Source organism: Geotrypetes seraphini, chromosome 1 (assembly GCF_902459505.1).
Source record: "Geotrypetes seraphini chromosome 1, aGeoSer1.1, whole genome shotgun sequence".
Taxonomy (NCBI): Eukaryota; Metazoa; Chordata; class Amphibia; order Gymnophiona; family Dermophiidae; genus Geotrypetes; species Geotrypetes seraphini.
Genome location: NC_047084.1, coordinates 529,911,585 through 529,926,048, shown reverse-complemented (window position 1 = coordinate 529,926,048; position 14,464 = coordinate 529,911,585). Strand labels below are relative to the sequence as shown.

The window sequence follows — 14,464 nt, the reverse complement described above, 5'->3', positions numbered from 1 at the left end:
TATGAATGTTCTTATTTGCACTGGAAAGAAGTGATAAGCGGGTGTGTTGTCAAATGTCATGTGACTAGTCAAGCAAGTCGCCTCACTTTATGCGGGAAAGTGATGTACCGGTAATTTGCTTTTGAGACATTTAATAAATAGTGTTTAAAAAATAGAATTACGGAAATTTTTTGAAGAACTGTCATATTACCATTGGTATTATACCCCAGCAAGAATGAAAGTAATATTTGGAACTGGCTCAGTCCTATGCTGAAAAGCCTGCGGAGCGCAAGGTACTTTATACATAATCATAAGAACATAAGAATAGTTTTACTGGGTCAGACCAATGATCCATCAAGCCCAGTAGACCATTTTCACGGTGGCCAATCCAGGTCACTAGTTCCTGGCCAAAACCCAAGGAGTAGCAACATTCCATGCTACCGATCCAGGGCAAGCAGTGGCTTACCCCATGTCTTTCTCAATAACAGACTATGGACTTTTCCTCTAGGAAATTGTCCAAACATTTCTTAAAGCCAGCTATGCTATCTGCTCTTACCACAACCTCTGGCAATGTGTTCCAGAGCTTAAATATTCTCTGAGTGCAAAAATATTTCCTCCTATTGGTTTTAAAAGTATTTCCTTGTGGGGGGGGGCGCTAGCGAGCACCAACGAAGATGGCCGCATAGAGACCCTGCTCCGGCGCTGAATCTGCCTTCGTCTCAATTTCAGCATATTTTACCAGGTGCTTTTGCTGCCAAAAAAAATCGGCGTGCTTTGTTGAACACCATGGCAACCGCCAAATCGGGAAAAAAACGAAATATAGAGCCGGTTTCCCCTTCTAAATCAGCAGCAAAGCTGGATGAAGAAACGGCTACCTCCCTGCTGACGGAATTTCGCGCCCTGCGCACGCTGATGGGAGATATGAAAAGTGATCTAGAAGAAATCAAAACTGAATTCCGCACCTTTAAAGCTGAACTCACAGACCTAAACAAGCGCATGGATATTATTGAAAACACCTCTAAAGTACATGCTGTGAACATTAAAGACCTACAGCGCCAGAACAAACGAATCACGCAGCTTGAGGCTGAATTAACTGATAGCAACGATCGGGCACGTCGCAACAATTTTAGGATCCTGGGCCTACCTGAATCGCGGGAGGGCCGCGACCTGATTAAATTTCTGGAATCTAATGTGCCGAAATTGCTGGACCTGGAATTTAGCCACACATTCGAGATTGAACGGGCACACAGGATTCCTTCTCATCAATCCTCCGATCATAACAGGTACCCCAGGCCTGTTATTGTGCGTCTGCTCCGGTACCCTCAGGTCCTTGAAATCATGCAGAAAGCACGCTTAAAGGCCCCGATTAAGCTGGAGGGTCACACACTTCTATTCGTGCCAGACCTCTGCAAGCAAACTGCCAAAGCACGTAAACAACTTCTGGAGTACCGCCCGAAACTTAAACAACTTGGAGCAAGATTTGGAATGTTTTATCCGGCGAAGCTTAGGGTCACCTATAACAACTCCACCAAAGATTTCACTTCACCCCATGAGCTAGCAGACTATATTGAAAATATATCCCCCAGCAGGATTGACAACACCTGATAAGTATATGACTGTGCCTCTTACATTTAATCACTGCTCCCTGCTTTTTCAGGGTAGTTAAATGTTTCATATGCTGAAAATAAGCCTCTGTTATAGCGCTGTGTGCAGCTGTCTCTTCCCTCTTTGTGGGTTCACTGACCCTTGTTCTACTTCCTATTTTGTATTATAGTTCTTTGTTCTTTCTACAATATGTCTGCATTTTGACAGTAATTATTGGATTGTCTGACTGGTATGTCATCGCAGGTACCTTTATAAATCTGTATGAAGTTACTAATATTTCTCATGCTGCCCAATGTGGTACTGGATATCCTATAGTATTTGTTCAAGTTTCTTGTTTACTGGATTCATGCCCTTGAAATGCATATCATTAAATGTTAAAGGCTTAAACAATCCTATAAAGCAAAAAAAAATTATCAACTACATTACCACATTTCAGGCTGATGTGATATTTTTACAGGAGACTCACCTTGAAACTAATGAAGCAAAGAAAATATCTCTCCCCTGGGCTCACCCAGTATTTTGCTCAGCTGCTGTCTCAAAAAAAAATGGTGTTATAACAATTGTACGTAAGAGACCTGATATTACAATTGAAGCACACTCCTCTGATTCCCTGGGTAGATGGTCACAGGTTTTATTGAAAATTGCAGATAACAAGGTGATGCTGTTAAATGTATATGGTCCTAACTTAGATGATGTTCAATTTTTTATGGACCTAGCCGATAATATTAGCAAGTTTCAGTCCTATCATCATATAATTGGTGGAGATTTCAATGTAATACAGGACCCTGTTACAGACAGAAAATCAAGCACTACATATAAAAAATCCAAAAACTGGCATTCTCTCCAAGATGTTATTTCTCAATTCCATCTAATTGATCCGTGGCGTATTACTCACACTGACACCTTTGAATATACCTTTTACTCATGTCCGCATAACTCCTACTCACGTATAGATTTTTTTCTAATCAGTCAATCACTTGTTAAACTTATCACCAACTCTGAAATAAAATCTATATCTGTGTCAGACCATGCTTTAATAACTTTAGACCTCTTGACTCTTGGAGCTCAACCTATAAAGTCACAATGGAGATTCAATAATACACTCTTACAGGATGAGGAGTTCAAAAAACATATATCTATAGCTATTGAGGAATACTTCCTCTTCAACTCTCCCACATCTACACGCTGGCCCATTGTATGGGATGCCTTTAAAGCCTGTATTCGGGGCTCGATTATTTCCTTTGTTGCTTATAAAAAGAAATCCACTATGAATAGTTTGAAACAAATGGAAGTTGAGATTAAGCACCTTGAGCAGCAACACTGTACTGATCCTGCTGATCTACATGTTCTATATAAATTGAGAGATCTCAGATACGCTTATAATCGCACCCTTAGCTCCACTGCAGCCACTCAAATATTCTCTCAACATGCACAATATTTTACTGAATCTAACAAATGTGGTCATACATTGGCCCGCTACTTAAAAGGGAAAAATGTTAAGACTACGATCCCTGCCATTTATTCAGAAAATGGTATACTTCTCACGGAACCTCTGATGATTCTTGATCGGTTTCGGTCGTTTTACCAACAACTATACACTACGGAGTCTGCATCAGAAGAACTCATTCATAACTTTCTATCTACACTTCAACACCAAAATGTGCCTGATAACACTCATGATCTTTTGGATGCCCCTTTGTCATTAAATGAGATTGACTCTGCTATGGACGATATGGCCAAATCCAAAACTCCTGGCCCTGATGGTCTCACCATAGAATTCTATCAGTGCTTTCGATCACAACTGTCATCCCATCTACTTTCTTATTTTAACTATATGCTAACGTCGGGGGATGTTTCAGGAACCTTTACAGAAGCAACTATCATAGTCCTTAACAAACCGGGTAAAGACCCTTTACATATATCGAATTATAGACCTTTATCTCTCATTAATACTGATGCCAAACTGTTTGCAAAAATTACAGCTCTACGATTACAGAATGTACTACCACAAATCATCATGCCTGCTCAAACTGGTTTCATGCCTGGTAGAAAATCCAGTGACAACACCCGCATTTTTACTAACATCATCGCACAGGCTGACCTTGTGAAAGATCCTCTGGTGGCCATGGGTCTTGACGCAGAGAAAGCTTTCGATAGAATAGAGTGGTCCTTCCTGTTTGCTGTTCTTGAATGGTTTGGCTTTCCCAGTACTTTCATTAAGATGATTAAAATACTATATACGTCACCTACCACCAAGATCTCTGTAAATGGTTCTTCCTCTAATTGTTTCCGACCTACTAGGGGAACTAGACAGGGCTGCCCCCTCTCCCCCTTATTATTCAATTTGGCACTGGAACCATTAATACTGGCCTTTACTCAAAATTGTAATATTAAAGGTGTTAAATTTGGAGATGTGGAGATTAAGGTCTCTGCCTATGCTGACGACGTGCTCTTATACGTTACTGCAGATTCCATTGAACACATCTTACAAACAATATCAGACTACTCCATGGTATCAGGGTACAAACTCAATAAATCTAAAACTGAAATATTATCATTGAATTCCCCTGAACTGTGTGACTCCATTAAGAGCCTGGGTCTGCAATGGTCAAGCAGAAAATTGAAATATCTTGGGATATACTTTGGCCCTTGCCTCGAGGATCTGATAGATTATAATACTGAACATATCCTTAATATTGTCAATTCTATGACCTCTAGATGGTCTCCACTTCGCTTGTCCTGGTGGGGTCGGCTTGCTACCATTAAGATGATGATAATGCCTACTGTTAATTACGTACTTAGCATGATACCACTGTACCTACATAAATCTACATACAAGAAAATAGAAGCCCTTCTTGTGCGCTACTTATGGAATAACACTACACCTCGAATCAGCTTACAGAAATTGAAGAGAGATAAAGTCGAGGGTGGTGTGAGATTCCCCAACTTCTACGACTATCATACCTCATTCATTTTGAGACATGGCTCTATATGGTTGATCAACAACAACTCTTCTCCAATACCTTTGTGGGCACAGATAGAAAAACAATCAATAAGACCTGCGGAATTACAAACTTATTTTCTAGCTGATGCAACTAACTCAACTACAACTCCGGGGCACATACTTTCAACCAAACAGGCCATTAAAGAATTGAACTCTATTCTACCTATTAATTGGAATTCAACTCTTCTGACCCCTATATGGAATAATCCTAAAATACTTATTCAACAAAAATCTATTTGCTGGTCTGATTGGAAAGCTGCAGGTATCATGTCTCTTGGCCATTTAATTGAACACGATGCTTGGATTGCCTTTGATGCTTTATGCATACGATATGACTTACCTCGCTCTCACCAATTTCGTTGGCTGCAACTTTGTCATGCTATCAAAGCTGGGTATGATATACTCTCTCTTTCATCTGAAACCCCTTCTATTTTAACACTGAACACTTTTGTTCACAATAAACAGAAGGGCCAGTCAGCATTATGGTACAAAACCTTGTCATCATACAGGGAAGCCTCAGAATTGGGGGTACAGGAAGTCTGGGATAAACTCACAGAGAAATCTATTGACCCGGATAACTGGAAGAAGGTGTGGCAGGAATCCCTTTCTACACTACACTCTGCCGCCATAACTCAAACAATGTTTTTCTTATTGCATCGTTCATATTGGACCCCACATAAATTGTCTAAACTTCCAAACCATGTTGACAATACATGCTGGTCTTGCCATAACGATGTAGGTACTCTTGAGCACCTAATTTTTCATTGCTCTGCGATTAAAGCTTTTTGGAACCCTATATGGCGCACTGTATCCAAAATATTTGATATTCAGGAACCTTTTTCCTTAGCTATATTAATATATGGTAATATAGGTTTATCTTCCCCACTTCATGATTTACCAGCAAAACTGTTACGCTGTTTATTGATTATTGCTCTTAAACTGATAGTAACCAATTGGAAAAATGCTGACAACTTGTCTTACAACTTGTGGTGGCATGAAGTATGCTTAATAATGAGATATGAGAGATGTTATGCGATAAAGTATGGTAATGTATACAAACACGAGCAATTATGGGCGCCTTTAACTGAATTTTGTGAATCCTAGTAGATATAAATCTTCACATCCAGTGTCAGCTGCTACATTTATGACTCTTTACTTCATGATTATTTTACTTACTGCACTTGCGTTTCTAATACTCATACTGTGTTAAGACATGTACTGCAGACTGTTTACTGTAATTGTTTTATTCACTGACTCTGCTTGTACTGATATTTTACTGTTTGTTATGTAAAACCAATAAACATTTCGAACTTAAAAAAAAAAAAAGTATTTCCTTGTAACTTCATGGAGTGTCCCCATATCTTTGTAATTTATGATGGAGTGAAAAATCGATCCACTTGTACCCATTCTACTCCACTCAAGATTTTGTAGACTTAAATCATATCTCTCTTCAGTCTTCTCTTTTCCAAGCTGAAGAGCCCTAACCTTTGTAGTCTTTCCTAATACAAGAGGAGTTCCATCCCCTTTATCATCTTGGTTACTCTTCTTTGAACCTATTCTAGTGCCACATTTCTTTCTTGAGATAGGAGACTAGAATTGAATGCAATACTGAAGTTGCGGTCACACCATGGAACAATATAGAGGCAGTATAACATTCTTAGTCTTATTAACCATCCCTTTTTTAATAAGTCCTAGCATCTTGTTTGCTTTATTGGCTGCTGCCACACATTGGGTGGAAGGTTTCATTGTATTGTCTACAATGACACCCAGATCTTTTTCTTGGGCGCTAATCCCCAAGGTGGACCCTAGCATCTGGTAACAGTGATTTGGGTTATTCTTCCCATTGTGCATCACTTTGCATTTGTTCACATTAAATTGGTGAGGCAAGACCTCCCTCTGCTGAACCCATGCTGACTCTGTCTCATTAAATCATGTTTGCATGTTGCACAATTTTATTTTTTATAATTGTTTCCACTATTTTGCCCATCACTGAAGTCCAGCTTACCGGTCTATAATTCCCCAGATCTCCCCTGGAACCCTTTTAAAAAATTGGCATAACGTTGGCCACCCTCCAATCTTCAGGTACTACAGATGATTTTAGTGACAGGTTACAGATCATGAAATGGAGTCGAGTCTGGCCAAATATTTGTTTTGCCTGAATTTATTTATGGAGTGAAGATCAGCAACAGTTTTTGCTTTTTGCCATGATGACCATCCTCGGCAACTATGAAGATAAGTACCTGACTGCATATTTATTAGTATTGAAGATATTGGAAAGAGTTGGGGGTTTTTTGTGGATATTTTTGAAAGACCAATGACTGTGCTAGATCCATTGCAGGACTTGATGTACTGAAAATAAGGAGCATTGTTCTTTTTCTGAGGTCTTTTTCTCTACTTTTTTTAAACTATTGTATGTTAATGAGCTGTTTGACAACATGCAGTATATGCAGTGAACTTTCTGATCATAGCTGTCGGGAACTACTATAATGTTGTTTGTATTACTGTGTATTTATAGTAGGAGGTCTTAAGTTTGGCTGATTGAGTATCTACACGTTTTGTGATTTATTTTGTTTGTATTTGTACAGTAACCCATATACTACATATTAAAGAGAAATTAATGTTACAGAGTAACGTTCAGAAAAGCAGCAGATTTCTGTGAGCAGTTTCAAGTAAAGAAATGGAGCATTGATGTGGCTTTTACACAGCTTGTAATGTAATAAATTTAAAATGACTAATTCGGTCTTGGCTTATAGTGAGGTAGTTTAAAAAAAAAAGAAAAGAAAATTACTGTTGCCTTTAAGAGAATGATTATCTGATTGTGCTTTACTGCCTGACAAATTAATTTAAACAATTTTAAAACACATGAAATGTTAACTCATAATGTGATTTATTTGCAGGTGAAGGCATTGGAATTTCATCAGCTTGTAACCCATCAGTGTTTAATTTTTACAATTTTCTAAGGACACATCCTCTCTTATTGAGACGCCATTTTGGATCATCTAATGCATCTTCTAGTAAAGTGTGTTTAACAGTTGAAAATGGACTAGCTGACAAAATAAATTTAAGAGAAAGAAGATTGTTTTTCACAACTGCATATGCCCACTTAAAAGCTGGCTGTCCTATGTTAGCCCTTGAGATTTTATCAAAGATGCCTAAAGTAGTTAAGAAGTCAGAGTATTTGCTTAAAAGTTCTAGTGTGGCAGACAGTGATGATATTTCACTTGTTTCTTTGGTGAAGACAGAGTCCAAGGAAGAGAGAGTATCAGATTGTAACAGCTCAACTGATATAAATGGAATGATTTCTTCTGAATCTTCATTAGACAAGCATTCAAATCCTGTTCTTTCTTTTGATTGGAGCCAGCCTTCTATGACATTTCAAGATGATCCTTTGGCATTAAATTGGGATAGTGATAATGACGAAGATCCTGAGCAATCTGGCTTGTTAATGAAAGATGTAAAACCTATACAGAAGACTATGGTTAAAAATCTAGGGGAAATTAGTTCCAATTGTACAGATAACTTGAGCACAATTGATGAAAATATCTTAAGTCCATCAGAAGATATCCTAGCAGTACAATTAAAATTCAGGGCATGTTTAAAGATTCTCACAGTTGAACTTCGTACATTATCTACTGGTTACGAGGTAGATGGTGGGAAGCTCAGGTATCAGCTTTACCAGTGGCTGGAAAGGGAAGTGATGGCTCTTCAGAAAACCTGTGACTATAATGTTAATACAGAGGAACTGAAATCTGGAATCAGTGAAACTATAGATCAAAAAACATTAAGGGAGAGTGAAGAGAAGGGCACGCTTGATCAAAAAACTTCCAAGCAACAAGTAGAGAATGTTAAAAAAAGGCGGCAGTGGCTTTTGAAGTTTCAGTCACTCTTGAGGATATTTCTGAGTTACTGCATTCTCCATGGATCCCATGGTGGTGGTCTGGCATCTGTAAGGATGGAATTGATTTTGCTTCTGCAAGAATCTCAGCAGGTATTGATCTTTTAAAATAACCAATATTTTTATGTAGTAGTAAATTGCCTTTTGGGCTTTCATAATATGCTTTTGTTTGACATGATTTAAATTTAGCAAGAGACAATGCTGTTGTAAGATCATGAAATTTTTTCCAAAGACAAGCATTTATAATTTACAGTGATGTGATAGTTTTGAAGGTTTCTGATCTTTGAACAAGGTATAATACTGTATAGGCAAAGGAAACCTGAGTTAACACACAACAGAGTTTTTAAAACTATATAATTTACAGGCAGTCCCCAAGTTACAGATGTCCGACTTAAGTACGGCTCATACTTAAAAGTGATCAAGAATAACTTATGCACTATTCGATTGTGGTTGTGGTTTCATTTGATTTCACTGAGCAGTATTTTCAGTGGCATAGACTCCTACACTTCTCCTGTAGCAGGTTCAGGAATGATGCAAGTCCATGTTAAGAACAGTGTTTGATTGTGCATGCTATACCTTAGAATGTGGCCATGTTTGAAGAAAGACTGCACATACTTGATTGGTAAGAGACAACTATTTATCTTAACAAATTTCCATTTGAATAAGCCTATATCTGAACTAAACTATATCTGAAAAGGTTGGGCTTGAACTAGGTGTGTTTTGAAAAAAAAACCCAAAGTAACAACTTTTAGATAAAGTGTTTGCACGATGTTAAGCAGAGTATAATGTTTTTACATTTAAGAGGTCACTAGCGTTTGCAATGTTTGAATGAATTTTTTTAAAAAAGCAAAAGCTGAGAAGAGATCCTGAAGAAAAACGTTGTTTGAAACATGCATGTCAGGAAAGGAGGCATTGATGAACGTTTGAGAGCTAACCTCGAAGCTAAGTAGCTAATTAATAAGATTAAATTAGAAGAAAAAGACATTAAGTAAGGAAATGAAGTAAACTAAAATGAAATACAATGAAGAAATAGTTATGGAGTTATGAAATTAAGAATAAGTATGAAATTAAATGAATATTAGAGTTTTGAGTAAATAAACAATAAAGTGGACTGATGAAGACAAGAGATTGCTGGGCATTATTTATGGTCCAGTTGATATCCGAAGGTCCATACAAATGAGAAAATAAAGAATATATATATATATATACATAAACATATATAATGAAGTGTATGTTAGTATTAGACCAATAATCTCTTTACAGTGTATATGGAGCCGCAGTATGTAAACAGGCATCATATCTAATATAATAAAATGATAGGCCGCGCATGCGCACTAAAAACAACGTGTTCCCTGATCCGTCGCGAAAACCTCACAGCCACCTCACAATACGGAAGTTTCTTCACACGTTGACGATCGCCTCCACAAGCCTTCTCCCAGCCACCCGACGATCGCCTCCACAAGCCGGGACTGAGGTACAAAGACCGCCTCCCCCACCCCCCCCGGGACGAACCGAAAAATTGACCCCGCCGCCCTGGACCCAAGTCCTTTGCCACCCCACCCTTCCCTTCCCGCGGACCCCAGGAGGAGTCGGTTTCCGTGTCGTCGTCGCCACCATCCCCCCCCTGCGCACACTAACCCCTTCACGTGGTCTGACCGCTACCCTTACTCCCTTGCCGCCCCCCGTCCCCACAAACCTCTCGCCTCTAGCAGCGGCCGCAGCACTCTACACACGCTGCTTCGCTGCCTTCAACTGCCCTGATTGCTCCACCGCGTCCCTGATGACATCATCAGAGATGCGGCAAATCAAATCAGGGCAGTTGAAGGCCGTGAAGCAGCGTGTGTAGAGTGCTGCGGCCGCTGCTACAGGCGAGAGATTTGTGAAGAGTTGCTGCTGACCAGGGGAGCAGGGAAGAGAGACCGGGGGAGCAGGGAAGAGGTGCTGCTGACCAGGGGAGCATGGAAGAGGTACTGCTGACTGGGGGAGCAGGGAAGAGGGACCGGGGGAGCAGGGAAGATGTGCTGCTGACTGGGGAAGCAGGGAAGAGGGACCGGGGGAGCAGGAAAGAGGTGCTGCTGACCAGGGAAGCAGGGAAGAGTTGCTGCTGACCAGGGGAACAGGGAAGAGAGACCGGGGGAGCAGGGAAGATGTGCTGCTGAGCGGGGGATCAGGGAAGAGGGACCAGGGGAGCAGGGAAGAGGTGCTGCTGACCAGGGGAGCATGGAAGAGGTGCTGCTGACCGGGGGAGCAGGGAAGAGGTACCGGGGGAGCAGGGAAGAGGTCCTGCTGACCAGGGGAGCATGGAAGAGGTACTGCTGACTGGGGGAGCAGGGAAGAGGGACCGGGGGAGCAGGGAAGATGTGCTGCTGACTGGGGAAGCAGGGAAGAGGGACCGGGGGAGCAGGGAAGAGGTGCTGCTGACTGGGGAAGCAGGGAAGAGGTCCTGCTGACCGGGGGAGCAGGGAAGAGGTGCTGCTGACTGGGGAAGCAGGGAAGAGGGACTGGGAGAGCAGGGAAGAGGAACCGGGGGAACAGGAAAGAGGTGCTGCTGACCAGGGAAGCAGGGAAGAGTGCTGCTGACCGGGGGAGCAGGGAAGAGGTGCTGCTGACCGGGGGAACAGGGAAGAGGTGCTGTTGGACCGTGTGGGAGGGAGGGGCGTAAAAATGGGTTTGGAGCTGGGGCTGAAAATAGGGCACATGTGAGGGAAGGAGGTTCTACTAGCACCCGTTAATGTAACGGGCTTAAACACTAGTAGCTTTATAAGATTAGAGATTTTAAAAGAGTACAGAGAATAGTTGGTGTTTTATAGAGAAGTACCTTAGAAGGAACAGTTGGCCAGTTTGTCAGTTGGGAGCAGAGATAAGCAGTAAGAATCTTAAAATCTAGACGGTCTGAGTTATATACAAATCTGACTTAAGAACAGCTTTAAAAACATAACTTGTTCTTAACTCGGGGACTGCCTGTATTTAAGAAAGTTATTCAACATACATATCATCCATGTGAAACAGTAACAAAACTTTGTACCACTTTTAACAGCAGGAATAATTGCAGCCAAACGCTTGAGGAATCTTAGCACATTCTTCTTTGCAGAACTGTTTTAATTCAGGCATATTAATAGGTTTTTGTCTATGAACTGCTTGTTTAAGATCCTGCCCAAGGTATCTATATTGAGTTTGACTCTGGACATTTATTAGGCCAATCCTAAATGGGCTACTGGGCTTGAAGGACCATTGGTCTGACCCAGTAAGGCTATTCTTATATTCTTAAACTATTTGTTTCTCCTCAGCCATTCAACTGTAGACTTGCTTTTGTGTTTTGGATCCACAATCTTCGTAAATTCAGCCATATAACCTCATGAAAAATGCTCATTGGCTCCCTGTTAAATATAGAATAGTGTATAAATTACTCTTGATCACTTTTAAGGTACTGATGACAGATGAGCCACCATACTTAGCCCGATTGCTGAGATCTTACACAACTGTCAGAAATCTAAGATTTCTTCTTATAATTCCATCTCACAAGGAATTGGTTAATGAACATGTCAGGGATGCAATTTTCTCTGTTAACGGGCCAAAGTATTGGAACTCTTTACCTTTATTATTCAAAACAAGAACCACTATAATAAGTTTAAGGAAAGCCTAAAAACATATCTCTTTTCTGATGCATATTCTCAAGTATAATGGATAGCGCTGCCAGTATCATGTAAAACAGAACTCTCCCAATGTCATTTCCCTCCCTCATCTTTTCTATTATATTTTGTAGTTCTGTCCCTAAACCTTAATTTCATGTATTATATGTCATTTTTATTGGTTTATGTTAATGATATTATAATCTGTTTGTCTCCTATTCTATTGTTATTATAACCTGTAAGCCGCCCTGAAGGTATTTCCCTAGGACGGGGTACGAAATTCTTATTAAACTTGTAGTTCCTTTTATAATAGCAATTTTTCTTGGTCCTGGGACAGCAAAGCATCTTCACATTATCACAGTACTACCACCACCACCATGTTTGACTGGTATGATGATACTATGAAATGCTATAATTGATTTATATCAAACATACAGTAATAGGACCTGTGTTGTCTAAAAAGTTCCACTTTTGACTTGGCTGTCTATAGACCATGATCCCAAAAGACTTGGATATGGTCCTGGTGTATCTTTGTAAATGTGAGACAAGCTTTAATGTTACTTTTGGATACCACTGGTTTCCATCTTATTGCTCTCCCACAAATCTCATTTTTGCTATGTCTCTTTCTTATTGTAGAATCATGAAAACTAACCTTAGTTTAGGCTAGAGAGGCCTGCAATTTGTGTATTCTGTGAAATTTTGGGCTTGCTGGATGAGTTGTTGATGTACTCTTGGAGTAATTTTGGCAGACTAACGGTTCTTGGGCAGTTCATCACTCTTCGAAGTCTTCTCCCTTTGGAGATCTTGGTTCTTATTGTGATTCAGTAGAATTCCAGAGATTTAAAAATAGTTTTGTAACCCTTTCCAGACTAATATTTCAGCAACCTGTCATTTCCTTCAATCTTGGTAGGGTTCTTGTCAAAACATTATGGTGACTACTTTACTCTCATGTTAAGGTTCAATATTTTTCTGGGGTCGAGCAGGTATATTAATCTCACACATGGGTGAGGTCATCCATGGAACCCAGTATGGACAGATATCAAGTGTACTGTTGTCACTTTAAATTTTAATCACTTTGCTTTGCTTTGCTTTGCTTTGCTTTGCTGCCTGAGGTTGGCTCATGGGCCTTGCAGTTCTTAGTTTTCCACAGAACTGAGGCGCTGTGTTTTCAGTTTTCAGCACATCAAACTTTCCCCTTTTTGGGTGCCTTCCCTTCAGTTTTTTCTTTTCCATATTTTGCTTTCCCTTGGGTTGAATTATGTTAAATTTTTTCAACTTTTTGTTTTGGGGCCTTTTTTCTTACCGGAAGCATTGGGCCTTTTTTGGGTACCATTTCACCTGAGCTCTCCGAGGCCATTGAGCCTTTCAATCTTGTGTCTGCAGTGTTCCTTTCCATGTCTATGGTACCTAGCAGCTTCAGGAGGTGCTCTCCATACAATAGGACCATCTCAGCCACTGACCCATATGATTGGTACATTCAGTGTCTCATTCCTGAGTATTGGGACATTGTTTGTGCCTTCTGTTCACAAATGTAGAAAATGTCCCAAGAGACCCGTAAACTTCAATTTGAGAAGTTTTTTGGTACCACATATGCAACTTGAGGCTTCAGAGTCTGATGCCCAGCTGGCATCGACCCCTGCACCAACTGTGTTGACGCTGCATCAGTCAGAGTTGACACAATGCAGGGTTTCTACTTCTTCATTGTTGGTGCAACACATTTCGGGAGACCCACCTAAGAAAGCTATGAAGCATGTGTCCCTTGCCAGACATGCCTTGGCATCCTCCCAGACTGCTGCTTCATCAACGCAAGCCAAGCATCACCATGTGGATGACCACTCACCATCTCTACAACTGGTGTCTCTGCAGAGGTGTGCCTTGACGTTGAGGTCCCCAACACCTCAACACCCTGTTCCGCACACTACTTCATACCCGGGGCCACATTAGTACCAGTTCCTTGCATACAAGAGCAACTTACAGTTCTACTGCAACAAGAGCTTGTAGGGTTACTGCAGATGTAGCCTACCCAAATTCCTGCACCCTCTGCATCAGCCCAATGGTTCTCTGCAGAGATCTCAGAACTCATAAAACAGAAGAAAAGAGCATTTGTATCCCACAAACTATCACATCGACCAGAAGATAAAGAAGCTTATCTAGAAAAATCTAGAACTGTCAAAACGGCGGTCAGATACGCCAAACTCAGGATGGAAGAAGATTTAGCTAGGAATATTAAAAAAGGGGATAAATCCTTCTTCAGGTATGTTAGTGATAGAAAGAGGAATACAGATGGGATAGTACACCTAAGGAAACCTGACGGCAACTTTGCAGAATCGGACCCCGATAAAGCCGACCTAC

The 14,464-nt window shown here is 40.6% G+C and overlaps 1 protein-coding gene across 2 annotated transcripts in view; it reads left to right on the top strand.

Annotated features, from left to right (window-relative positions):
• Window positions 1-14,464, top strand: part of DMXL1 (Dmx like 1) — a 367,266-nt gene that overhangs the window by 201,144 nt on the left and 151,658 nt on the right. For both annotated transcript variants that reach the window (XM_033929039.1, XM_033929038.1), the window contains exon 24: window positions 7,486-8,576. In XM_033929039.1, coding sequence (XP_033784930.1) covers window positions 7,486-8,576 — 1,091 coding nt within the window. The remainder of the gene's footprint in view (window positions 1-7,485; window positions 8,577-14,464) is intronic.